This window comes from Papio anubis, chromosome 4, assembly GCF_008728515.1.
Source record: "Papio anubis isolate 15944 chromosome 4, Panubis1.0, whole genome shotgun sequence".
Lineage (NCBI taxonomy): Eukaryota > Metazoa > Chordata > Mammalia > Primates > Cercopithecidae > Papio > Papio anubis.
Window position 1 is genome coordinate 141,695,628 of NC_044979.1, and position 26,709 is coordinate 141,722,336.

General features: G+C 44.5%; 1 protein-coding gene across 2 annotated transcripts in view; it reads left to right on the forward strand.

The window, feature by feature from the left end:
- Positions 1–26,709, forward strand: part of BAIAP2L1 (BAR/IMD domain containing adaptor protein 2 like 1) — a 112,260-nt gene that overhangs the window by 44,111 nt on the left and 41,440 nt on the right. For both annotated transcript variants that reach the window (XM_021935671.2, XM_031665607.1), the window contains exon 3: positions 3,264–3,350. In XM_021935671.2, the coding sequence (XP_021791363.1) occupies positions 3,264–3,350 (87 nt within the window). The remainder of the gene's footprint in view (positions 1–3,263; positions 3,351–26,709) is intronic.

Here is a 26,709-nt window from a genome sequence, read left to right on the forward strand (position 1 = left end):
TTGAGTCCAGGAGGTTGAGGCTGCAGTGAGCTATGATCACACCACTGCACTCCAGTGTGGACAACAGAGTGAGACCTTGACTCTAAAAAAAAAAAAAAAAAAAAAAAAAAAAAAGAACTAATATGCCTCTTTCCTTAAAACAATAAGTAGTAGAGAATATCTTAATGTGCTCACAAAAGGGAGGCAAAATTTTGAAAGTATTAGTTATCTCTTCTGGCTAATTTTGTAATTTTCAAGTTGCCTTATCATAGCAAAGATATTTTACAAGACCGAGAAGGTTACATGGTTTTCAATGTAAGTCAACAGTTAATGAAAAATTGTGATTTCATGTGTGGATGCAAACCAAACATTTTGTTTAAATATTGTGTAATGCTGCATACCATTCCACCACTAATTTGCTTTTCAGATTATCAGTACTTTACAACTTAAAATCTTCATACTAAGATGTTACGTCTTACAACTTGACAGTTTCCTGGCTACACACCTTGTTTTTAGGTGGAGCCACTTCTTTCTTAGTTCGAGCCGAGACCAAAGAGTCAGAAAGCACCATCATTTAGAGCTGAGGAAGTGAAGTGCCCAGCCAGAGCTGTGTGCCTTCCCGCTTACTCAACATTGACCTTGGGTATGTCCCAGAATATCTCCACTCCGCTGCCCTTAGGGCAACGGGCTGATGACATTACGAACCATGTCTCAACATCATTGGCTGGATTCACTAAGTATATATATAAATGCTAATTGCTATTGTTCTTTTTACATTTACACTTTAAGGTTATTCTGAGTCTTACAGTAGTACAGTAGCTAGAGTTTGCATTTCCTAAAGTTGGATACATATATAGTAAAAACCATAACTTATATATATACACTTAAATATGTATATAAGTTATATTTTATATATAATATATATGTATTCATATAAAATACATATTTATATATTTTTTGAGACTGAGTCTCACTCTGTCACCAGGCTGGAGTGCAGTGGTGCCATCTCAGCTCACTGTAACCTCTGCCTCCTGAGTTCAAGCGATTCTCCTGCCTCACCCTCCCGAGCTGGGACTACAGGCATGCACCACCATGCCCAGCTAATTTTTGTATTTTTAGTGGAGACAGGGTTTCACCATGTTGGCTAGGATGGTCTCAATCTCTTGACCTCGTGATCCTCCCGCCTCAGCCTCCCAAAGTACTGGGATCACAGGTGTGAGCCACAGCACCCAGCCATAAATTTTTAACTCTACAATAAATCCTCAAGTAGATTAATTTGCCAGAAAAAAAAAAATACTACTGTCTTGGCTTTTCATACCTTCAGCTGGACCTGCATATGAATAATTCTGTGGCTCACAACTATAATCCAAGCACGTTGGGAGGCTCAGGCGAGAGGATGGTTTGAGCCCAGGAGTTCACGACCAGCCTGGGCAACAGGCTGGAATACAGTGGTACAGTTGTGGTTCACTGCAATCTTGACCTGGGCTCAAGTGATTCTCCCACCTCAGCCTCCTGAGTAGCTGGGACTATAGGCATGTACCACCACCACCGTGCCTGGCTAATTTTTTTGTTTGTTTTTAATAGAGATGGGGGTCTCCTTATGTTGCCCAGGCTGGTCTTGAACTCTTGGGCTCAAGTGATCCTCCTACCTCAACCTCTCAAAATGCTAGGAGTACAGGTATAAGCCATTGCACCCAGCCCCCTCATTTTTTTTTTTTTTTTTTTTGTAATTAGCCAGGAATGGTGGCACGTCCCTGTAGTCCCAGCTACTCAGGAGGCTGAGGCAGAAGGATCCTTTGAGCCCAGGAGGTCAAGGCTGCAGTGAGCCATGATTGTGCCACTGCACTCCAGCCTGGGTGAAAGAACAAGACTGCCTCTAAAAAAAATAAATAAAATAAAATCCACCTTGTTAAAACAATTGCCCGTTATACATTGGGGCATTGCAGCTGGTGTAGCCTCTAGGATTCCCAAGGGCTCCTTTAGCTCCAAAACCGTGTGGTCTCCAAAGCTCCAGGAGAAACTGATTTCTGTGTCTGAAACCAATCTTAGAGTAAAATTCCAAATAAATGCTTTTCTCCAAAATTACAGTAACCAATCTGGGTCTGTATCATACACCTTCAGTACCTTCAAACCTAGATTGTAAAGTGAAAAAAGTGTATTAGCAGCTTCCATGTGTGAGATTCGTCCGTCGCTCACATTCTTAGGGCATTTTAAGGACGCGCAACCTTTGTTTCAGAAAGGGTAAGTAATTTGCCCCAGGAGGTCACGTAGTTATAATTTAGTCTTCAGAATGAGTTTGAAGGGGGCAGTATTATTTTTAAGATAATTAGAACCCACCTTGTAGCAATAAAAGTTTTCCTATCTTTGCCAAAAAATAAAAAAATGTAGAGGATTCAGTTGTTTTTTCAGACAATTGTATTGCTTTTTGGAAAGATAATATATTTCAAATTTCATATATTCTCTCCTGGCAACAAATAGGTTGATTGGTTGTGGCTCAAAATGTCTTTTTCAATAGAAAAATGAAACACTGCCATCGAAGGACCAGACTCCTAGACCACCTCACACAACTCCTCCTGATTAAGAATGTTGCAGACCTGGAGTGCTGGAGAAGAACTAGCTCAGAAAACATTTCTGGCTGGAGAGGATGTGTTTCTTTTTTTATTTTTATTTTTGAGGCAATATCTGGCTCTGTCACCCAGACTGGAATGCAGTGTCACGATCTCATCTCACTTGCAACCTCCACCTCCTGGGCTCAAGCGATCCTCTCACCTCAGCCTCCCAAGTAGCTGGGACTGCAGACACACTCCACCATGCCTGGCTAATTTATGTATTTTTTTTTTTTTGTAGAAGTGGGGTTTTACCATGTTGCCCAGGCTGGTCTCAAACTCTTGAGCTCAAGCAATCCTCCCGCCTCAGCCTCCCAAAGTGCTGGGATTACAGGTGTGAGCCACCGTGCCCAGCCAAAGCCCTAGTTCAACGTTAGGAACACATCCACTCTGAAACTGGCATCAGGAGCAAGCAGAGCCTTCTCTGGACCTTCAGCCCCTGCTGCTGAAGGTTCCCCGGGGCTGGGCAGAGACGAGGATCTCATGTGACTGTCCCTTGGCTGGGGGGCCTCCACCCCGGTGCAGCTCTCAACACAGGCCTTACCTCCTGAGAGCCACACCTGCCACGGCCCAAACCTTGCAGCCAGAAGGGACCGAGGGGTGTTTGGAAGAAAACTTGTGTCGCTTCCTCCTTTCCTTGTCTAAGTGACAATTTTGTGTGTCGCCTTTCGTGTCTAGCTATGATCCTGGCAGGAAAAGCCTACTACGATGGAGTGGCCAAGATCGGTGAGATTGCCACCGGGTCCCCCGTGTCGACTGAACTGGGTGAGCCATCTGTCCCTTTACACGTAAACCCCACTTGTCATCCCGTGAACCCCGATAGAAACGCGTGGGACGGCCCAGTCCAGAACAGAGGAGAGAGCTGGGCCAGCATGCTGCGGTTCTGCTTCATCGCGGTCTGTGGAAATTGACGCTTAGTCGGAGGGTGGGCCGGGGCTGGTGCCGGAGGGCGATTGGAGGCCTTGTTTTCTGGCCAGCCTCCCTGCTCTCCTAGGAACTTGCGCTTTTGCCCTGGGTGCCTGGGCTGTCACCCTTCCCCCTGGGAGTTTGACCTACATTCCTGATGGGCGAGCAGGGCCTCTGGGGCCTCGGACTGCGGCCGGAGTGTTTCCTGTGACTCACCTAGTAGAAAATCCAACTCCTTTACGTTGCTCTCTTGGCCCTTGCCTCTTCCCTGGTTGCTTTCAGCTGTGATTTTTCCGGTTCTGCTGGTATGAATCGCTCTCCTGTGCAGGCAGAGAGGGCGGTCACACCCCAGGCAGTGCCTGCTGCCGAGGGGATCTGGGCTTCTGTTTACAGAACACTTCACTGTCAGCAGGGAAAGGTGGGCTTTTAAAACAGCCCCACACAGCACCCTCATTTAAAAAACGTGTTGAATATGTTTTATTGTACAAAAGGTAAAATTTCTGGCTTGACCGGAGGAAAAATCATGGTAAAGTGTGTGTGTGTGTTTAAAGAAAAGTGCATCCATGTCCAGTTAAGAAGTAGGAAGGGGAAGCAGAGGAGTGGGGGGGCATCACCAAGGGAAGGTGCGGGCAAGCCACATGGTTTCTCGATGGAGCTGTCCTGAGGGTTTTTAGGATTGTTTGGGAAGCTCTTAACTGACCCATAAAAGACAGGAACAAATGAGAGGCCTGACAGTGGAGTTGGGGAGCTGGGCTGTTGGGTGCGGAGGCAACCTGGGTCCTCACGGTCTCTGAGGACTTTGCACTTGAGTTTATAAAGCCATAGGCACACGGTAGACCGTATGCTGAAAGTGATGTCCTGTTAGTGAATAAATCAGTACTGCCAGAAAGAGATCTAGATATTTTTTATTTTTATTTTTTTTTATTGAGACAGAGTCTCGCTCGTCGCCCAGGCTAGAGTGCAGTGGCATGAGCTCGGCTCACTGCAACCTCTGCTACCCAAGTTCAAGTGATTCTCCTGCCTCAGCCTCCTGAGTTGCCAGGACTACAGATGCCCGCCACTACCCGGCTAATTTTTTTGTATTTTTAGTAGAGACGGGGTTTTGCCATGTTGGCCAGGCTGGTCTCGAACTCCTGACCTCAGGTGATACTCCTGCCTCAGCCTCCCAAAGTACTGAGATGATAGGTGTGAGCCACCGCGCCCAGCCTATATTTATTTATTTCTTTATTTATTTATATATACACACTATTTTATATTTATTTATTTATGTTAGAGATGGGGTCTCTCTGTGTTGGCCAGGTTGGTCTTGAACTCTCGGCCTCTAGTAGTCCCCCGCCTTGGCCTCTCAAAGTGCTAGGATGACCGGCCTCACCCAGCCCAGTACTGCTATATTTAATGGACTCAATTACATGCAGAAGTTTTCCAAAATCCTGCCTGTGCCCTGGTTGGTGCCATAATCCTGCATGTGCCAGTGAGGACTGAACCGTAGTAACTCTGTTCCAAGCACAATGAATGTAATAAAATACGGAGGTTGCTGGATGTAGACAGAAGCAGACAGCAAAATCTAGGATGTTTGGGGGAGTTGTTGAGATGATTATAGGGTTCCAAAAATAGCATAAATAAAAAGTAACATCCTATTGGTATCATGCCTCAGAAAGAAAACATGCGTGACCCTTACATTAAAACATATGGCGCTCCGACTCACCACACCCAGTTTGCCTTTTTAATGTTTTATGGGTCCTGCCACTGTTTAAATAAGACTTCTGCTCCACACCTTACTTGAGTCAGCTGTGAGTTCCTAATGTTGAAACAGCTATTTCCACAGCAACTATGTTGGTATAAACAATACAGGCTTAGAACTTTCATTTCAGTGAGGAAAATATTTTGCGATGGTGAAATTTCTTTCATGTGCATGCATATATATATGGTGTATTTTTTGTTTGTTTTTGTTTGTTTTTTGAGATGGAGTCTTACTCTGTCACCCAGGCTGGAGTGCAGTGGCATGATCTTGGCTCCCTGCAGCCTCTGCCTCCAGGGTTCAAGCAATTCTCGTGCGTCAGCCTCCTGAGCAGCTGGGATTACAGGTGCCCGCCACCATACCCGGCTAATTTTCCTATTTTTAATAGAGACGTGATTTCACCATCTTGGCCAGGCTGGTCTCAAACTCCTGACCTCAGGTGATCCACCCGCCTCCGCCTCTCAAAATGCTAGGATTACAGGTGAGAGCCACCGTGCCCGGCCACTTGTGCATATGTATTTTATTCAGAGGGAACAGAAATAACTTTCTGTTGTATTTCGTTTCAAGCTGTCCTTTTGCTTAATACTTGCTATCTCATGTAATTACTGGTTTTTCTTTTCGTTTCTGACAATTCCATGGTACAATGCTATCTCAGGAGAAGTTACTTCCTTGACTGGCTCCATTTTTATTTTATTGATACAGTTCAGACTGAAAAGGCACCCCGTATCTGTTTAAATTCCCTATATGGAAGAGTCGTGGACAATTCGTAGAAAAAAAAAAAAAAACGATCAAAGATAGATTGTATTTTTCTCATCTTCCAAGAAGATCTTATTGTCTGGTTACTCCGTGGTGGTACTTGGTATTCACAACTTCATCATGAAACTTAACTCTCCCTACGAGAAAACTTGAAGGGGTGTTATCACATATGTGAAAATCATGAATCATTTCAAAACGCTCGTTCTGTGCGCCTCGAGGGTCGGCCTGTGTGACAGCGGAAACATTTCTGATGTCTAGCTGTGGATACTTAGACTTAGCTCCCTCCTGGATCGGCTCACTCATTGCTGTGTGAACAACGTAGGATGCTTTGGCCCAAAAGTAAAAAGATAAAATACCCAATGAACAGTGAGTTAAGCAATCAGCATCTTTATTATTCCACATGAGGAGCAGCAGGTTGTCAGTTAATCATCGCTAGGGACCCAGGTTCCTTCTCTCTGTCTTCTCATCCTCATACTCATTTCCTCATGGTGCCAGGATGGCTGCCACTGCTTCTCCAACCATCACATCCTCTCTCTCCCCATTGTCTTCAAAAGTAGGAAGGGGAATTTCTTCTCAGGTGTGCTGGCGACCTTTGCCCCAAAGCTCCAGCACACTGCCCCTTATACCCCATGGCCCAATTTAGATCACATGCCCAGGACCCAGCTGCCAGCAAAGCACCTCAGGCATGGGTCAAGGAACACCAGGGCAGAGAGAGTGTGGCTGTTAGGAGATGGCCTGGTGACAGCCCCCATGTCGGCATCTCTGGTATTAAAGGTCTGTTTTCAACAACTTTCAGCGAAAGGGCAGGACTAATAGAAATGTTAGCAGTGCCCTGGGTGTACATGGTGCTTCCGCGTTTTGTGTGTGTGTGAGTGGAGTCGTGTTTTTTTCCCTCGTGGGCTGGTGTGTGGTTTTACCAGCATGCGTATACTTCAAACTTTGTAACTGCGGCCAGGCATCGCAGTGGCTCAGGCCTGTAATCCCAGCACTTTGGAAGGCTGAGGTGGGCGGATCACCCGAGGTCAGGAGTTCGAGCCTTGCCCGGCCAACATGGTGAAACCCTGTCTGTACTAAAAATATCAAAAAATTAGCCAGGCACGGGGGCGCGTGCCTGTAATTCCAACTACTCAAGAGGCTGAGACAGGAGAATCACTTGAAACCGGGAGGCAGAGGTTGTGATGAGCTGAGATCACGCCACTACAGTCCAGCCTGGGCAGCAGAGCGAGACTCCATCTCAAAAAACAAACAAAAACTTCATAATTGCTGTTTTTCCAGGGCCCTCTCACTTTTTCCCCAGAAGACCAAAGCCAACCTTTCCAGTCTGTTTCTATTTGGGAAGGGGAGATACAAGCACAGAGGAAGAAATAGTGGCCTTGGGATAGGGGGCCTTAGAGTAGCTGTAGGTTTTTTCTGCTGCTGCTGTTGTTGTTGTTGTTTTCTTTTTGTTTTTTTGTTTTTTTTTTTTTGAGACCAAGTCTCACTCTGTCACCAGGCTGGAATGCAGTGGCGCATTCTTGGCTACTGCAACTTCCGCCTCCCAGGTTCAAGCGATTCTCCTGCCTCAGCCTCCTGAGTAGCTGGGACTACAGGTGTGTACCACCACACCCAGCTAATTATTGTATGTTTAGTAGAGACGGGGTTTCACCATGTTGGCCAGGCTGTTCTCAATGTCTTGACATCATGATCTGCCCGCCTTGGCCTCCCAAAGTGCTGGGATTACAGGCGTGAGCCACTGCCCCCGACCATATTTTTTTTCTGTATTAGAGATAGGGTTTCACCATGTTGACCAGGCTAGTCTTGAACTCCTGACTTAAGGTAATCCACCTGCCTCAGCCTCCCAAAGTGCTGGGATTACAGGTGTGAACCACTGCACCCAGGCTGACAGGGGACTTTTCAAGAAGGGGATGAGAGGATGTCGTTAGTGTCTGAGCGGCTGGCAGGCGTCATGATAAGCGGTCACAGTCCCCTTGGAAATGGTGGTTTCACTGGGGTTCCGACCGTAAACGCCAGGAGTTACGGGGTAAGGATGGTGGAAATCACAGAAGAGTAGCGTGTGCGTGACTCGTCTTAAAAGTATTGCTCTGTTCTTGTGCTGTCTTAGAAGTATTGCCCTGCTCTTGCACCACGTGCTTCCGTACAGAAACGCGGGTCTCCGGACGTGTCCACCGCATGCCGGGCACTTTTGTCTCATTTCATCCTCAGTAGCCTCCTGGGTGACTTATTCCTCAGTGGCTGCAGGATGCGGTGTTTCCTCAGGGCGGCTGATAGGCCCTAAGGGTAAACGTAGCCATCACCTTTTTCTGCATGAGCCTAAGAGGTAACAAGTGATAACCTCCATGGGCAACCACATTGGGTCACATGTCCCCAGCAAGGTGTTTGGCAGCCAAGCTAGGCAGAGCATGGACTGTGGGGGTGGTTACCCCTCCAGGGATGGTAGGGACATGGGTGCTGCCTGGGTTGCAGAGCTCACCCCACCCAGGCGAGTCCGGGAAAGATCCTGTGACCCAGGACAGTAAGGCCAGGCCACATCTCACTTTCCCCTGAGACAGCCGGATAGCATGCCGCCTGGCACCTAGGAGATGCTCGGGAGCGGTGACGTTGCCACATTCCTGCTGTTAACTTGTGTGACCCCGGGCAGCACTTCGCCGTGGGCGGTGGGTTATTTACTCATTGTGGAGGTGACAGCCACGCCTTCCAGGTCATTAGATGAAATGAGATGATGTGCCTTGTGGCTTCTGTATCAAAGACTGGAAAGATGTCTCTCTGTTTCTGCTTCACACATTCGTAAATATTTCAGAATTTAAAAACAGTGGCAATTTTCTTCATTGACATTCTCCTCCTACAGTAGGTAATAAAAGTTTGTAAGAATATGTAACATTTTTCTTTTCTTTTCTTTTCTTTTTTTTTTTTTTTTTTGAGGCAGAGTCTCACTCTGTCGCCCAGGCTGAAGTGCAGTGGTGCGATCTCGGCTCGCTGCAACCTCTGCCTCCCGGGTTCAAGCGATTCTCGTGACACACCCTCCTGAGTAGCTGGGATTCTAGGTGCCTACCACCATGCCCGGCTAAGTTTTGTGTTTTTAGTAGAGATGGGGTTTTGTCGTGTTGCCCAAGCTGGTCTTAAACTCCTGACCTCAAGTGATCTGGACACCTCGGCCTCCCAAAGTGCTGGGATTACAGGCATGAGCCACTGTACCCGGCCAGAATATTTTTCTTGATTATTCATGAACAAGTTGTTCAAGTCTCTCCATTGTGTCTTTGTTTTCTGTTTCATTGGTCTCTCCTTTACTCTCTTCCACGTATCTTTAAGATGACTCTGTTATTCTTTTTCTCATTTCTTTTTTTATTATTATTATACTTTAAGTTCTGGGATACATGTGAAGAACGTGCAGGTTTGTTACATAGATATACACATGCCATGGTGGTTTGCTGCACCCATCAACCCATCATCTACATTAGGTATTTCTGCTAATGCTATCCCTCCTCAGCCCCCCACCCCCCGACAGGCCCCGGTGTGTGATGTTCCCCTGCCTGTGTCCATGTGTTCTCATTGTTCAGCTCCTACTTAGGAGTGAGAACATGCGGTGTTTGGTTTTCTGTTCCTGTCTTACTTTGCTGAGAATGATGGTTTCCAGCTTCATCCATGTCCCTGCAAAGAACATGAACTCATCCTTTTTTATGGCTGCTCTTTTTCTAATTTCTTAAGTGGTACATTTAACTCATTAATTTTAAAATCAGGCAGCCCTGCTTTGCATAGTAATGGCATCGTAAAAATGTGCAAGCTGAAACCACACAAAGTCATCTTGATGCTACAAAATTACATTGTTCTATGACCTTTAAAAATGTTTGTTAAAAACTCTGTCAGTTAGAAATGTACAGGGAAATCAAACAATAGTAAAACTAATATTAGTGCACTTTGAAGCATTAGAAACATTGGGAATTAGAGTTTTTAAATGTAAAAATCCTATCAGGAGTGGTGTAAATAGTGCTTGCCACCTTCTCATGGCTTATGATAGAGCGAGCATCTTTTCTATGTTTTAGCAAATTGCCATACTCCTTGCCAAATTTGGATCAGCTTCCAACATTTTATCCTTGCGATTACAATGTTGTGAAATACCTTCAAGAGTTCCTTCAAGGTGAAGTTTGTTTTTTGTGTTTTGTTTTGTTTTGTTTTGTTGCTGGCATCGCTTTCCCTGAAACACCTTCATCCTTTTCATCACAGCCACTTGCCTCAATTATGTTGATAAGTTTCGGCCTCACTCAGTTCCTGTGGCCGTTCCTCCAGTGCCTCAAAGGCCAGCAGTGTCAGCATTTCCAGTCAGCTATTTCTTCTCTAACTCCATGTACGTTTGACTCAGTGTTGCTACTTTTCATTTCATTTCTGCCTCTTCAGTTTTGTTGGCCAATTTCTCTTGCAGTTACTCTTTTTTTTTTTTTTTGAGACAGAGTCTCGCTCTGTCGCCCAGGCTGGAGTGCAGTGGCCGGATCTCAGCTCATCACTTAGCCAGGATGGTCTCGATCTCCTGACCTCGTGATCCGCCCGTCTTGGCCTCCCAAAGTGCTGGGATTACAAGTTACTAATTTTTGTAACACCACCTGGGTTATCACTGGGAGACAAGGAGGCAACACAGCTACACACTTGGCTGTCTGTGAGGATGCTCTGCTATCCTTGCACCAATAACAGACTGTCTTAATTACTGCAACTTTCTAATCTTGATACCTAGTAGCATAACTCCTCTGTTTATTTGATAGTACCTTGGCTATTCTAGGACCTCTGCATTTGCTTATATTTTAGAATCAGCTTGTCAATTTCCACTTTAAAAAATTCGCTTGGAATTTTGATTGGAATACATTGAATTTACAGGTGGATTTAGGTGGAGTTGACATTTTAGCAATATTGACATCTTAGCAAATATGGATTTTCTAATCCATGAAAATGGTGTATGATTTCATTTATTTGAGATTTCTTTCATTTCTGTAGCACTACTTTTGTATTTTTTATTGTGGAAGTCTCCTGCTTTTTTATAGATTCATTCTTTATGTGTTTTGTCCTATTGTAAATGGTCTTTTAAATTTTTATTTCCTAATTGCTGGTTCCATTGAATTTTTTTATTACAGTGCCTATCTTTCATTACTGGAAGTCCTATTTAGTTCTTTTTTGAAATCTGCAAATTAATTTTTTTGTTGTATTTATTTTTATAGCAGCTTGAGATATAGTTCATCCATTTAAAGTATACAGTTCACTGGTATATTCACAAAGTTGTATGATTATCACCACAGTTAACTTTAGGATATTTTCATCACCTCAGAAAGAAACCCTTACCCACTAGCAGTTGCTTCCCGTTTAACTCCAGCCGTATCCAACCATTCATATGCTGTACATCTTTAACACTTGTTATTGTCTCTTTTTTTAGTATAGCCATCCTGTAAACGATTTTACACATCCTGTAGTGTGAAGTGGGCTCTCATTTTGGCTTACGTTCACATCTCCCTAGTGACTAACGACATTGAGCATATTTTCATGTTCTTACTGGCCATTTGCATATCTTCTTTGAAGAAATGTCTATTCAGATCCTTTGCCCATTTTACATTAATTTTTTTTTAATTACTGAGTTTGCAAATTGACTTTTAGGCTGGAGCGCGGTGGCGCGATCTCAGCTCACTGCAGTCTCTGCCTCCCAGGTTCAAGCGATTCTCATGCCTCAGCCTCCCGAATAGCTGGGACTACAGTACCCCACCACCACACCCAGCTAATTTTTGTATTTTTAGTAGAGACGAGATTTTACAATATTGGTCAGGCTAGTCTCGAACTCCTAACCTCAGGTGATCCTCCCGCCTCGGCCTCCCAATGTGCTGGGATTACAGGCGTGAGCCACTGTGCCCGGCTATCTTTTCATATTCTTACTGGCCATTTGCATATCTTCTTTGGAGAAGTGTCTGTTCAGATCCTTTGCCCATTTTAAATTACGGTTTTTTGTTTTTGTTTTTATTGAGTTTGCAAATTGACTTTTGTCATTTATACAGCAGTTCCCTTGCTTGAAGTTCTTGAGACTCCAATTTCACTAGGTGTTTTTATTGTATCTCTTGATGGCTGTTCATGAAGGATTCTTTCTGTAAGGGTTTTGCCAAGTCCTCTTATTGTTCTCTTCCATGTTGGGCTGGTTGTTCTCTTTATTGCAGGTGTAAATTTTTTCTGTTTTTTGAGACAGACAGGGTCTTGCTATGTTGCCCAGGCTGGTCTTGAACTCCTGGGCTCAAGCGATCCTCCTGCCTCAGCCTTGTGGAAGATGTAAAAGTTTTGCCATTGGAAATCACCAGGAAATGAAAAGGAGAAATGCCAAGCAATAGGAGAGCCTCTCTGATTCTCTGAAAAATACTATAGTTCACTTCTTTTTCCTTTTTTTTTTTGAGATGGAGTTTTGCTCTTGTTGCCCAGGCTGGAGTACAATGGTGTGATCTCAGCTCATTGCAACCTCCGCCTTCCGAGTTCAAGCGATTCTCCTGCCTCAGCCTCCCAAGTAGCTGGGATTACAGGCATGCGCTACCATGCCCAGCTAATTTTTTGCAATTTTAGTAGAGACAGAGTTTCACCATGTTGGTCAGGCTGGTCTCAAACTCCTGACCTCAGGTGACCCACCCACCTCGGCCTCCCAAAGTGCTGGGATTACAGGCGTGAGCCACTGCACCCAGCCTACTTCTTACGAAGAAGATACTTATTAATATACATATGCAAAATTTGCAAGTTAGTCTTAGTATCTAAAACTTAAGAAATAATGACAGATTTAAATGATGTGCAAATCTGTCAGACCTACATTTCACCCCCACCAGAGAATTCATTTCTTGATTTTGCTCCTTAAAATAAAAGACTCTTTATGAATAGAATCTATTCTATTAGAGAGATGATTCAGAAAATGTGTCCTTGCTCTTTTTTCAAGTATATTTGAAAATGATAGAAAAATATTGATGATTTAAAGAGATACCAAATTCTAGTTATTTTCATGCTGAATGTTCTCAATGACTTGAAGATAAGAGTTAGCGTATAATTTGAAACCTTTCAATTTCATTTTGCTAAAATATCACCTTTACCAGAGGTACCTTAACTGCAGGGCTGAGCAAACTACAGCCAGGGATGTCCAGGGCCTGCTTGTAAAGAAAGTTGTTTGTTTGTTTGTTTGTTTGTTTGTTTGTTTGTTTTTTGAGACGGAGTCTCGCTCCATCGCCAGGCTGAAGTGCCGTGGCACTATCTCAGCTCACTGCAACCTCCACCTCCCAGGTTCAAGTGATTCATTTGCCTCAGCCTCCCTAGTAGCTGGGACTACAGGTGCCCACCACCACACCCAGCTGATTTTTTTTGTATTTTTAGTAGAGATGGGATTTCACCATATTGGCCAGGATGGTCTCTATCTCTTGACCTTGAGATCCGCCCGTCTTGGCCTCCCAAAGTGCTGGAATTACAGGCATGAGCCATCGCGCCCGGCCAAGAACGTTTTATTGGAACACAACTATGCCCATTTGTTCCTGTCTGTGGTTGCATTCAGACAGGATACAATACAGTAGCAGGGCTGTGATACAGTAGCAGGGCTGAGTGACTGCAGCAGAGACGGTTGGCCCACAAGGCCTCACATTTTTGCAGTTTGGCCCTCACCCGGACAGTAGAAGATCTCTTGTGTCATCCAGTTGCTTGCTTCAATTGGGGTAATCTTGTGAGGGATTTGGTATCCTTTTCTCCAAAGAAAAAGCATTTCCTTACTACCAGCTAGCTAAGTGTCTGGGTTTAAGGTGCATTAACGACATAATCCTAACAACCACAGTAGCATGGGATACTCAGGTCCTAACTTCTTTGTCTTGTTGGGCAGAGCAAACAAACCGTAAACCCAAACCCAGAGATCTGTAGTCAGGGTTTGGCCAGTAACGTATTTTAATCCAACTGTTTATTTTATTTAGTTTTATTTTTATTTTTTTGAGATAGAGTTTCGCTCTGTTGCCGAGGCTGGAGTGCAGTCGTGCGATCTTGGCTCACTGTAACCTCCACCTCCTGGGTTCAAGCAATTCTCCCACCTCAGCCTTCTGAGTAGCTGGGACTACCGGTGCCTGCCACCACACCTAGCAAATTTGTGTGTGTGTGTGTGTGTATATATATATGTGTATATATATATATGTGTGTGTGTGTGTGTGTGTGTGTGTGTATATATATATTTTTTTTTCTTTTTCTTTTTCAGTAGAGACGGGGTTTCACCATATTGGCCAGGCTGGTCTCGAATTCCTGACCTCAAATGTTCCACCCGCCTCAGCCTCCCAAAGTGCTCGGATTACAGGCGTGAACCACTTTGCCCAGCCGCTCCCGCTGTTTAATTGTTAAATAATAGGTCATAGGGTCAAATTCATGCCACTCAACAGGTGGTCAGTGTGTGTACCTGAAGTCACTCATGTGACTTTATCACGTGTTAAATCCTTTATCACACGTGATAAAGGTAAATCCTTCATCACCTGTACACAGTTTAGTTCAAGGCAGCACACCTACCCAGCAGTGCCCATTTAAAAGAGGAAGCTGATATTTTCATAAACTTCCAGTTTTGTTCCTAAATCAAGCAAGTTTATTTTTATAACTCAGAAAATTTTGAAAAGGTGAAAGGGAAAACAGAAATGGTAAGGGGAAAATGTTTTGCCAAAATCTTTAAAAGAACCTTTGAATCAGTTTTTTCATCCTTAAAGCAGAGAAAAGTAAAGGTTGTTCTCCTTGACTTCTCAGGAAATAACAGACTTTCTTTGGGGAGTTTATAAATTTGCTTTGGGCTTTTTAGAGCTCACCATTGTGTAAATTGAGGCTGTTATCTTGTTGCAGTTTAGTCAGTCATTGCATTTTGATTCATTTATTGTTTGGGCCAGTTTCTTAAATTGGGCACAAAACAGAAGATTTTATCTCCTGACTATCAGGGAACCTAGAAAATCATAGATTTCCCTTAATCATTGATAGAATGCTTATGGATTATGCAATTTTTAAAAACTATATTATAGATTTGTCTTGCTGATACTCATAATCCAATCTGACAGTCTTTGGTCTAAAAATTAGAGCAGAAGCCAGGCACGGTGGCTCAGGCCGGGCGCGGTGGCTCACGCCTGTAATCCCAACACTTTGGGAGGCCGAGGCGGGCAGATCATCTGAGGCCAGGAGTTCGAGACTAGCCAGACTAACACGGCAAAACCCCATCTCTACTAGAAATACAAAAGTTAGCCGGGCATGGTGGTGTGCACCTGTAATCCCAGCTACTCGGGAGGCTGAGGCATGAGAATCATTTCAACATGGGATGCAGAGGTTGCAGTGAGCCATGATCACACCACTGCACTCCAGCCTGGGTGACAGAGCCAGCCTCTGTCTTTAAAAAATAAAATAAAATAAAATAAATTTTGAAACATTTTTGAACTGTTACTAATTCACAAAAATATTACAAATATATTCCTAAGATCTGGATAATAGAATTTATACCACAGTAGGGAAAGAGCTGAGCTGAGCCACAGCAGTTATAATTGACCAAAATCACTTATCTTTTAGTTTCAGGTTAGACTCACTTTAAAGAGATTAAAATTCTTCCACAAAAATAGCAAAGAAACAAGAGGAGATTTTATTTACTGAACACTGTACCTGCTATATGCCAGGCACAGTTCTAAGCACATTATAAATGTAATATTCACTCCTATAATCGTCATGACAGCACTGTGAGGCCCATGCTTATTATTTCCATTTTACAGATGAGGAGACTGAGGTACAAAGGCAGTAACTTGCTGAGGTCGCATATCTGGTCAGTGGCTGGTTCATCTGACTCCAGGCTACCTACCAGGTATATGACCTAGCCTGCCAACTTAATTTGCTGTATGTCCAAAAGATGTGCTTTTTTAAAAAACAAAACTTTTTTTAGAGATGGGGTCTTTCTATGTTGCCTGGGCTGGTCTCATACTCCTGGGCTCAAGCAGTCCTCCCACCTCAGCCTCCTGGAGTGCTGAGATTACAGGCATGAGCCACTGCACCTGGACTGTGCTTTTCTAACGTGCTTTACTTTATGGCTGTCAGATTTTCATGCCCATTAGACTTCAGCAAAATAAAGGATTGTGTTAAATCGCAAACCATCATATGGTCCACACTGGCTCAACACGTGAATATGAGTCTGTATTTTGTTGGATTTTTCTCATCTGTAATCACAATTTTGCCGGTTTTACTTAGAAGCATTTATAATGCGATCATTTATTCCAGCTTTTTTCCTTGAGTAATTTCAGTTTGAGGTTTGGAAAATAATTTTTTCCTGGAAGCAAGCACTTGGTAAATGCCTTTAGACCTTGCAGGTGGCTTTTTTTCTCTCAGTTTTTGTGTGGATGGTCTTCTGTCTTCTCCCTTTTGGAGCATGAAAGATCTCAGCTAGAATAATTAGAGAGAAAGGTAGGCTTATAATTTATAAAACCTGTAAATTAAACCCCACAAAAAAATTAGCTGGGCGTGGTGGCGGGCACCTGTAATCCCAGCTATTTGGGAGACTGAGGCAGGAGAATCGCTTGAACCCAGGAGGCGGAGGTTGCAGTGAACTGAGGTCACACCTTTGCTCTCCAGCCTGGGCAACAGAGCAAAACTCCGTCCCCCCCCCTCAAAAAAAAACCTGTAAGAGCATGTACTGTGTAAGTCCATATGTCATGTAGGCACATTGGTATAAGTATGTATACATTCCTAAAGTTTAGGGAGATGTTCTGTATTTTAAATTGCACTTGTTTACAAAAGTTGTTAAAAGGAGAACATTCCTTCTCTCAGCTTTGAAGTGAGTATATATACACTCAATGTACTAAAATTAGTAAATATTACTTACATAAAAGCTGAATCATCAAATCAAGATTAGCCAATTTAACACTTAGTGCCTCCAGATTGCTTGCTGGGCACATCCTAAGTGTAAATCTGAAACATCATTGCCTGTTTTTCATTGTGATTTTATTATGCTTGCCCGTTCTCTTAAATCTTTGGATTTTTAAGTGTATGAACAGAAAATTGTTTAAACCCAATTTTCATGTTACTCAAATTGGTCTGTTTGTCCTTGAAGTATATTGTGTGTTCTAGTAACTCAAGATGGAGAGGGCGTAAGCGTCCCTGTCCTCACGCTTCAGCCCTAGCCAAAGGGCAGCTGGCCAAGGGGCTGCAACAACTGGGCCGGACAACTGGCCTGTCATGGTGAGGGGGTGGTGCCAAGGACCTGGGGCTGTGCCTCTGCCATCATCACCATCCTTGTTCACAAGAGCTACTTACATCCTCTTACAAATAGGTGTGGATTTGTTACTTTTTCACAGCACCGTGCTGGGCCTGCAGTGAAGGGTCAGGAACTAAAACACTAGGTGATGACACCCAAATGGGGAGTGGGAGTTTAGAGCGTGCCAAAAAAGAGCTGCTGTGCTCAGACGCACAGGTAGCAGCAAAGGGCGTAGCCCACGTGACAGGTTGAAGAGAGGGATACTCAAAGATGGATGCAGCTGGAATCATGAAGCGAGTGAGGCCTGGCCATGCCAGACGCATTCCCAAGCACACCATGGTGCCACGGTGGAGGGTAGACAGTTCTGGTGGGGGGTTAGAGTCTTTGTTAGTGCAGGTGGGGTTCTAGAAGGTTTTTGGTCTGTAGCAAATTGGGAGTAAATGCACTTCCTTATGTACTCTTTCCTCTTCCCAGTGACTTAACAAAACTGTTAAAAGTAAGAGTGCCAACAAGCACATGAAAAGATGCGTAACATCATTAGCCATTAGGAAAACACAAATCCCAACCACAAGCTAGCTACAGCACACCCAATAGAGTGGCCACAATTAAGTCAGACAATAACAAGTGTCAGCAAAGATGTGGAGAAATTGGAACCCTCAACCATTGCTGGTGGGCATGTAAAGTGGGGCAGCCACATTGGAGCCATCTGCCAGTTCCTTAAAACTCAAGCATAGAATTACCGTGTGACCAAGAATTCCATTCTAGACACTGATCCAAGGGAAATGAAACATAAGCCCACACACAGTCTTTTTTATTTATTTATTTATTTTTTTTTTTTTAAGACAGAGTCTCGCTGTGTTGCCCAGACTGGAGTGCAATGGTACAATCTCACCTCACCACAACCTCTGCCCTCGGGTTCAAGCCCTTCTCCTGCCTCAGCCTCCCAAGTAGCTGGAATTACAGGCAGGCGCCACCACGCCCCGCTAATTTTGTATTTTTAGTAGAGACGGTGTATCTCCATGTCGGTCAGGCTGGTCTCAAACTCCTGACCTCAGGTAATCCGCCCACCTCAGCCTCCCAAAGTGTTGGGATTACAGGTGTGAGCTACAATACCCGGCCCACACATAGTCTTGACCACAAATGTTCAGAGCAGCACAACTCACAATAGCCAAAAGGTGGAGGCAGCCCAAATGTCCACCTGCTGATAAGTGGAAAAACAAAATGGAATATTATTTAGCCACGAAAAAGGATGAAGTGCCACTACATGCTGCTATGCAGGTGAACCTTGGACATGTGCCAAGTCAATGAAGCCAGATAAAAAGGCCATTTATTGTATGATTTTGTTTATATGAAACGCCCAGTGTCGGCAAATCCACATAGAAAGCAGATTTTGAGGCTTCAAGGGGGAGAGGGGAACAGGGAATGGCTGCTTAATGGCATCTCTTAAGGTGAGGAAGATGGTTTTAAACTGGGTAGTGGTGACAGTTACACAATATTGTGAATGTGCTAATGTTACTTTTGGTAAACTTATGTATATTATACCACCAAAACCAAAAAGAATTAAGTGAGCTAATATGAGGTATCCTAATGAATTCATACTAAAATCAGTAAAATAGGCATTGTAATAATTCAAGAGGCTAGCTGTACATACCTAAGTTTTTTGTTTTTGTTTTTTTTGAGAGATGGAGTCTTGCTGTGTCGCCCAGGCTGGAGTGCCATGGCGTGATCTCGGCTCACTACAACCTCCACCTCCTGGGTTCAAGCAATTCTCCCACCTTAGCCTCCTGAGTAGCTGGACCTACAGGTGCACGTCACCATGCCCAGCTAATTTTTGTTTTTTTAGTAAAGACAGGGTTTCACCATGTTGGCCAGGCTGGTCTTGAACTCCTGACTTTGTGATCCACCCTCCTCGGCCTCCCAAAGTGCTAGGATTACAGGGGTGAGCCACTGCACCCGGCCACATACCCAGCTATGAAATCTGTTGGAGTAGCAGTTATTTGACCAGTGTTTTCTGGTACTCTGGAATATTCAGGCAGTCTGGAAGCAATGCCATTAACATCTGATTGCTGCCTTATTCTCCTCAACTGTTCACACAAGAATGTATCTGAGGCCGAGGCGGGCGGATCACTTGAGGTCAGGAGTTCAAGACCATCCTGGCCAAATGACAAAGCCCCGTCTCTACTAAAAATACAAAAACTGGCTGGGCTTGATGGCACATGCTTGTAATCTCAGCTACTCGGGAGACTGAGGCAGGAGAATTGCTTGAACCCAGGAGGTGGAGGTTGCAGTGAGCTGAGATGGTGCCATTGCACTCCAGCCTGGGCGACAGAGCGAGACTCTCAAAAAAAAAAAAAAAAAAAGGTATCTGAAAACCAGAATTGGGTCCTGGTTGGGGAGAGATTTTTCAGATAGCATGCCACACACTTTCCAGCACTTCCCACGTGCACTGCCTCGTAACCTCGCCATGACCCTGTGAAGAGTTTTAGTTGGCTCTGACTCAGTGCGCTTTGCACAGTAAATGAATTTTATTAGCATTAATGGAAATACGAAATTCAGGAGTCTCATTTAGTTTTCACAGCAGTCCTCTCAGGTAAGAGATATTATTCCCATTTTATGGACAAGAAAATGGAAGCTTAGGTTAAGTGACTTGTCTGATTTCATCCAACTAAGGAGTACGCACAACAGGTAAGGAGCAAAGTTGGGGTTTAAATTCAAAGTCCTTGATTCCATGGATAGTGGGACATTCACCACGAAACTCACAGCACTCAGCCTTAGACCTTTCCAGTCTCTTCACTCCTTCTAAAACCTTATAGGGCACTTCATTTTCTTTTTTTTTTTTTTTTTGGAGACGAAGTCTCACTGTGTCGCCCAGGCTGGAGTGCAGTGGCGTGATCTCCACTCACTGCAAGCTCCGCCTCCTGGGTTCACCCCATTCTGCCTCAGCCTCCCGAGTAGCTGGGACTAGAGGTGCCTGCCACCACACCCGGCTAATTTTTGTACTTTTAGTAGAGACAGCGTTCCACCATGTTGGCCAGGCTGGTCTGGAACTCCTGACCTCAAGTGATTCACCCGCCTCAGCCTCCCAAAGTGCTGGGATTACCGGCATGAGCCACCACGCCTGGCCTATTTATGCATTTATTTATTTTACTTTCAACTTGTATTTTGACTCGGGGGGTGCATGCGTGGGTTTGTTACCTGGGTATATCGTGTGATGCGGAAGTTTGGAGTATGACTGATCCTGTCACCCAGGTAGTGAGCATAGCACACAATAGTTACTTTTTCAACCCTTATTCCCCTCTCTCCCACCCCTGCTCATAGTCCCCAGTGTCTGTGGTTCCCATCTTTATGTCCACGAGGACCCAATGTGGAGCTCCCACTTATAAGTGAGATATGCGGTATTTGGATTTCTGTTCCTGCGTTAATTCACTAAGGATACTGGCCTCCAGCTGCATCCATGCAAAAGACATGATTTCCCTTTTTATGGCTGCGGAGAGGAGGATTTAGACCTGTGTATCATTCCTTCAGTCCAATTGAAGGAGGATCCAGGAAGCCAGAATTTGGTTCAGTATAAAAAATGGCCTTGGGACAAGCCCTTCTGTAAAACACGGACAGGAACTGTGAACGGCTGTGCTGCTGCAATGTCTCAAGAACAGGACTGAAGCTGAGGGAAGGTGTCCCGGTGGTCCTTCATTGGCGTCTGCTGGAGGGGGATACAAGCAGGGTAGCTAGCAGCAGTTACCACACCTGTGCCACCCCTGCCCACCTCAGTGATAACTTCTCGTGAGGCAAGGATGTGAGAATTGGATGTAGTTAAGGATGAGTTTAGAAATGTTTGTTGATTGACTAAATGAGTGTATCAGATGAGAGTATTGCGCTCTAATCCAATGAATCGGGTTTATCTGGGCTTTCTTGAAATCAAGGTCCTCATTTACAGTGTTAATAAGACTTGGTCCCCACCTTCAAGATATCTGCAGTGCAGTAAAGGAGATGATGAAAAAATACACACATACACATGTACACATTTATACACATAGCTTTAATACTATTAAGGGTGGAATGCAAGAGTAAAATGATACAAAGGCTACAGGATTTCATGGGAAGAGATGATCCCACCTATGTGGGAGTGGAGGGAAACTGAGTGTCAGGTGATGTGTAATATCCCCATGGTCAGCATTGGAAGTGGAAAGGGTGATATTTTCTGGGGAAGGGAACAGAGAGAGGGGATGGGATATTTCCACTGACCTGGGATTTAGGGCTCATGGAGAGGATCATGGGAGATAATTTTTTTCCCCCCCCCAGAGATGGAGTCTTGCTCTGTCGCCCAGGCTGGAGTACAGTGGCGCCATCTCGGCTCACTGCCAGCTCCTCCTCCTGGGTTCACAGCATTCTCCTGCCTCAGCCTCCCGAGTAGCTGGGACTACAGGTGCCCACCACCACACCCAGCTAATTTTTTGTATTTTTTAGTAGAGATGGGTTTTCACTGTGTCAGCCAGGATGGTCTCGATCTCCTGACCTCGTGATCTGCACACCTCAGCCTCCCAAAGTGCTGCTGGGATTACAGGCGTGAGCTGCCGCGCCTGGCCGAAGATAAATTTTTTTTTTTTTTTTTTTTTTTTTTTTTTGAAATGGAGTCTCGCTCTGTCGCCCAGGCTGGAGTGCAGTGGCCGGATCTCAGCTCACTGCAAGCTCCGCCTCCCGGGTTCACGCCATTCTCCTGCCTCAGCCTCCCGAGTAGCTGGGACTACAGGTGCCCGCCACCTCGCCCAGCTAGTTTTTTGTATTTTTTAGTAGAGACGGGGTTTCACCGTGTTAGCCAGGATGGTCTCGATCTCCTGACCTCGTGATCCACCCGTCTTGGCCTCCCAAAGTGCTGAGATTACAGGCTTGAGCCACCGCGCCCGGCCCGAAGATAAATTTTTAAAAACTTGGCCAGGCACGATGGTTCACGCCTGTGGTCCCAGCACTTTAGGAAGCCGAGGCGGGCAGATCACCTGAGGTCAGGAGTTCGAGACCAGCCTGACCAATATGGTGAAACCCTGTCTCTACTAAAAATACAAAAGTTAGCCAGGCGTGGTGGTAGGCGCCTGTAGTCAGTCCCAGCTACTCGGGAGGCTGAGACAGAATTGCTTGAACCCAGAAGGCAGAGGTTGCAGTGAGCCAAGATCGTGCCAGTGTACTCCAGCCTAAGTGACAGAGCGAGACTGTCTCAAAAAAGCAAACAAACAAACAAAAAACCCTTATGGAGCCTCATTATTTTGTGTGCCAGGCTGCAGATTCTGGGTTTGTATGTTCTTGTTTCAAATTGAAATACGAATTAGTATTACTAGGACTAAAAGGTTTTGAGTTATTTAAAACAAAACTGAGTAATGTCTTAGAAGTATGGGTTCAAAGGCAAAATAACAATTACTAGGTGACTAAAGAGGCACATTAAATGGTGAGCTCTACAACGAAGCTGGACTTTTAGACTCCAGAGTAAGTCTGTTCCTATAACTCTTGGGTGCACTGAAGGTGATCTGTGTGACTCAGGCATTTAAACTCGAAGGCAGGGCTGTTAGTAGCTTCCATTTTTATAACTATAGAAATTTGTGACCTACTGAGGTCTCTCTTTTTCTCCTTAATATATTTGATTAAACATTTTAATCTTATGCCATGTTTATTCTCCTGCCTAATTTCCCATTTCATATTAACATTTTAAAATAGCTTACAAGTCCCCCAGGAAGCTTAGAAACATACTTTCATTTTAAAATGGGAATTAAAATATACTTTATGTGTTTTTTAAATGTATACCTTTACTGAGAAATGAACCTAATAAACATCAAACTCAATTTCTCTCTCTATTATTTTTAAATGCCTGTTTTTACGTAATTAAAACCTGTGCCTATAGACTTTGTGCACTGCTTTTTAAAATGTAACATTCCACACATGAGCCTTGGTACCACCGTGGAGCTGTGAGCCAGGGAGGAAGATGAAGACTGGAGTGCTGGGATTGGGTACAGAGTTTGTCTTCTTGGTTTGTGGGGAAAATTGTCCCTTAGTTTGAGGGGGTGGGTAGTTATCTCTTGGTATTCTAAAAAGGACATAAAACCAAATATCTAATAAGAAATTGCAGTAGTTTTTCTTTCATATTTAAATATCAGTGTGCTCATTTATTTATTTATTTATTTTGAGACAAAATCTTGCTCTGTTGCCCAGGCTGGAGTGCAGTGGCGCGATCTCAGCTCACTGTAACCTCCACCTCCCAGGTTCTGGTGATTCTCCTGCCTCAGCCTCTGGAGTAGCTGGGATTACAGGAGCCCACCACCACACCCAGCTAATTTTTTGTATTTTTAGTAGAGATGGGGTTTCACCATGTTGGCCAGGCTGGTCTTGAACTCCTGACCTCAGGTGATTCACCCGTCTCGGCCTCCCAAAGTGCTGGGAGTATAGGCATAAGCCACCGCGCCCGGCCCAGTGTGCTCATTTAAATGAGCATGGCCTGTCTTGTAGGCATTGTTCTAGTCACTAGGGATAAATCAATGAAACAGAAGTCCCTGCCATCAGGGAACTAACATTCTAGTGGGGTGGACAGATAAACAAGTCTAATATCCAGGTAGTAGAAAGGCAAGGGGCCACCGAGTGATAGAAGGGGTGGGATGCAGCTGGCTTAGGTAGGGTGGTCAGGGACATGCATTGGAGGAACTCATCAGGCAGGTGTCTGGGGAGAACATTCTAGTGGGAGCTGGCAAGTGCAAAGGCCCTGAGGCTTTAGTGGGCTTGGGTCACGCATGTACGCCAGTGTGGCTGAGGGGCAGGCAAGGATGAGGTCTGCAGACAGAAGGCACGAGGCTGGGTCGCGTAGGGCTTCGAGGGTCCTGGCAAGGGCTCTACCTCTTAACCCCGGGTGCAGGTGGGGCCTCTGGAGGTTGTCAACTGAGGAGGGATGCCACCTGACTTTTTTTTTTTTTTTTTGAGACAAAGTCTCATTCTGTAACCCAGGCTGGAGTGCAGTGCGTGATCACTGCTCACTGCAACCTCCACCTCCCAGGCCCAAGTGATTCTCCTGCCTCAGCCTCCCAAGTAGCTGGGATTACAGGCACATGCCACCATTCCCAGCTAATTTTTGTATTTTTTTTTTTTTAAGTAGAGATGGGATTTTGCCATGTTGGCCAGGCTGGTCTCAAACTCCTTACCTCGGGTGATCCACCCGTCTAGGCCTCCCAGAGTGCTGGGATTACAGGCGTGAGCCTCCACACCCTGACAGCAGGTTTATTTATTTATTTTTATTTTTATTTTTATTTTTATTTTTTTGAGACAGTGTCTTGCTCTGTCACCCAGGCTGCAGTGCAGTGGTGCGATCTCAGCTCACTGCAACCTCTGCCTCCCGGATTCAAGTAATTCTTCTGCCTCAGCCTCCTGAGTAGCTGGCATTACAGTCACGTGCCACCATGCCCGGCTAATTTTTGTATTTTTAGTAGACGGGGTTCCGCCATATTGGCCAGGCTGTTCTCGAACTCCTGACCTCAGGTGATCCACCCACCTTGGCCTCCCTAAGTGCTGGGATTACAGGCGTGAGCCACCATGCCCGGCCCCATATTTTAATATTTTTAAAGAAATGTTTAAAAGTCCAGATGTAGCATTTTTTAAGCCTTGAATAAAAATGCCTACAGTTAATTAGTAGTATCATAGGGAATAAGTCGTTGTCAGCCTTATTCATTATTGATAATCCACCTGTTTTTATTTTTGTTAGCATGAAAATGGTTGTATTTTAACCTTCATCTACTAATCAGTGAAGAAGGAAGATGAATAATTAATGCTAATTTACTCGATATAATAAGTTGTAGAAAACTCTTAATCTTTTAATGTTGTGTTACATTCAGATATAAAGAAAACGAGTGCCGCTGGGCGTGGTGGCTCACGCCTGTAATCCCAGCACTTTGGGAGACTGAGGCGGGTGGATCACATGAGGTCAGGAGTTCAAGACCAGCCTGGCCAACATGGCAAAACCCAGTCTCTACTAAAAATACAAAAAGTAGCCGGGCGTGGTGGTGCATCCCTGTAGTCCCAGCTACTCGTAAGACTGAGGCAGGAGGATGGCTTGAACCCAGGAGGCAGAGGTTGCCCTGAGCTGAGGTCACGCCACTGCACTCCAGCATGTGTGACGGAGTGAGACTCCATTCCGTCTCAAAAAAATAGAAAGGAAACAAGCACTCGTCATCTGTATATAGATGCAAAATTGATCAATTATTTGTGATACATAATTGATACAGTTGAATAAATTAACATTGTCCTTTTAGCTAAAATAAGACTAGTGCATTAAAACCCAACTTGGGAAATATTTTCTCTTTATTGCAAATCCTGTGCTTTAACTCGACAGTACTTGTGTAGAGTAGATATACTAAGTCAGTTTAATTGCTAATCAAAAGGCAAGTGGGAAATAAACATTTAATTTCCTTCCTGAATCAATTTGTCAGTCCTAATAAGAGAATTGTCACCTAAGCCCTGGTTCTCCCTACTCTTTCATATAATGAATACTTTTTTTTTTTTTTGGAGGCGGAGTCTCACTTCTGTAGCCTGGGCTGGAGTGCAGTGGCACGATCTTGGCTCACTGCAACCTCTGCCTCCTGGGTTCAAGTGATTCTTCTGCCTCAGCCTCCTGAGTAGCTAGGATTATAGGCGCCCACCACTAGGCCCAGCTAATTTTTTGTATTTTTAGTAGGGACGGGGTTTCACTCTGTTGGCCAGGCTGGTCTCGAACTCCTGACCTTGTGATTCACCCTCCTCAGCCTCCCAAAGTGCTAGGATTACTGGTATGAGGGTATGAGCCACCGCGCTGGGCCTGAATATTTTGTTACACTTTTTGGAGGAGACATCTTTACTAAATACTACCTTAGGTATTGGAAGACTACATCGTACCTCACTGAAAATATGTGACATTAAAATATCCAGAATGTTGTCTTTTTTTTTTTTTTTTTTTTTGACATGGAGTGCTCTGTCACCCAGGCTACAGTGCAGTGGAGCGAACGTGGGACACTACAACCTCCGCCTCCCAGGTTCAAGCAATTCTTATGCCTCAGCCTCCCGAGTAGCTGGGATTACAGGCGTGCGCCACCACACCTGGCTAATTTTTATATTTTTGGTAGAGACAAAGTTCCACCATGTTGGCCAAGCTGGTCTCGAACTCCTGGCCTCAAGTGATCCGCCCGCCTCAGCCTCCCAAAAGTGCTGGAATTACAGGTGTGAGCCACCGCCCCCAGCCCTATTCCTTTCTTTATGTAGATTCAAAGTTCTGACCTATGTGATTTTTGTTTCTGAAGAACTTCTTTTAACATCTTTTCGCAAGTCAGACCTACTGGCAACCAATTCCCTCAGTTTTTGTTTGTCTGAGAATGTCTTTATCTCTTCCTCACTTTTGAAGGATGATTTTACTGAAGAATTCTATGTTGGTGAATTTTTTTCTTACAACACTTAAGTATTTTACTCCACTCTCTTCTTGCTTGCATGGTTTGTAAATAGAAGTCAGATGTCATTAT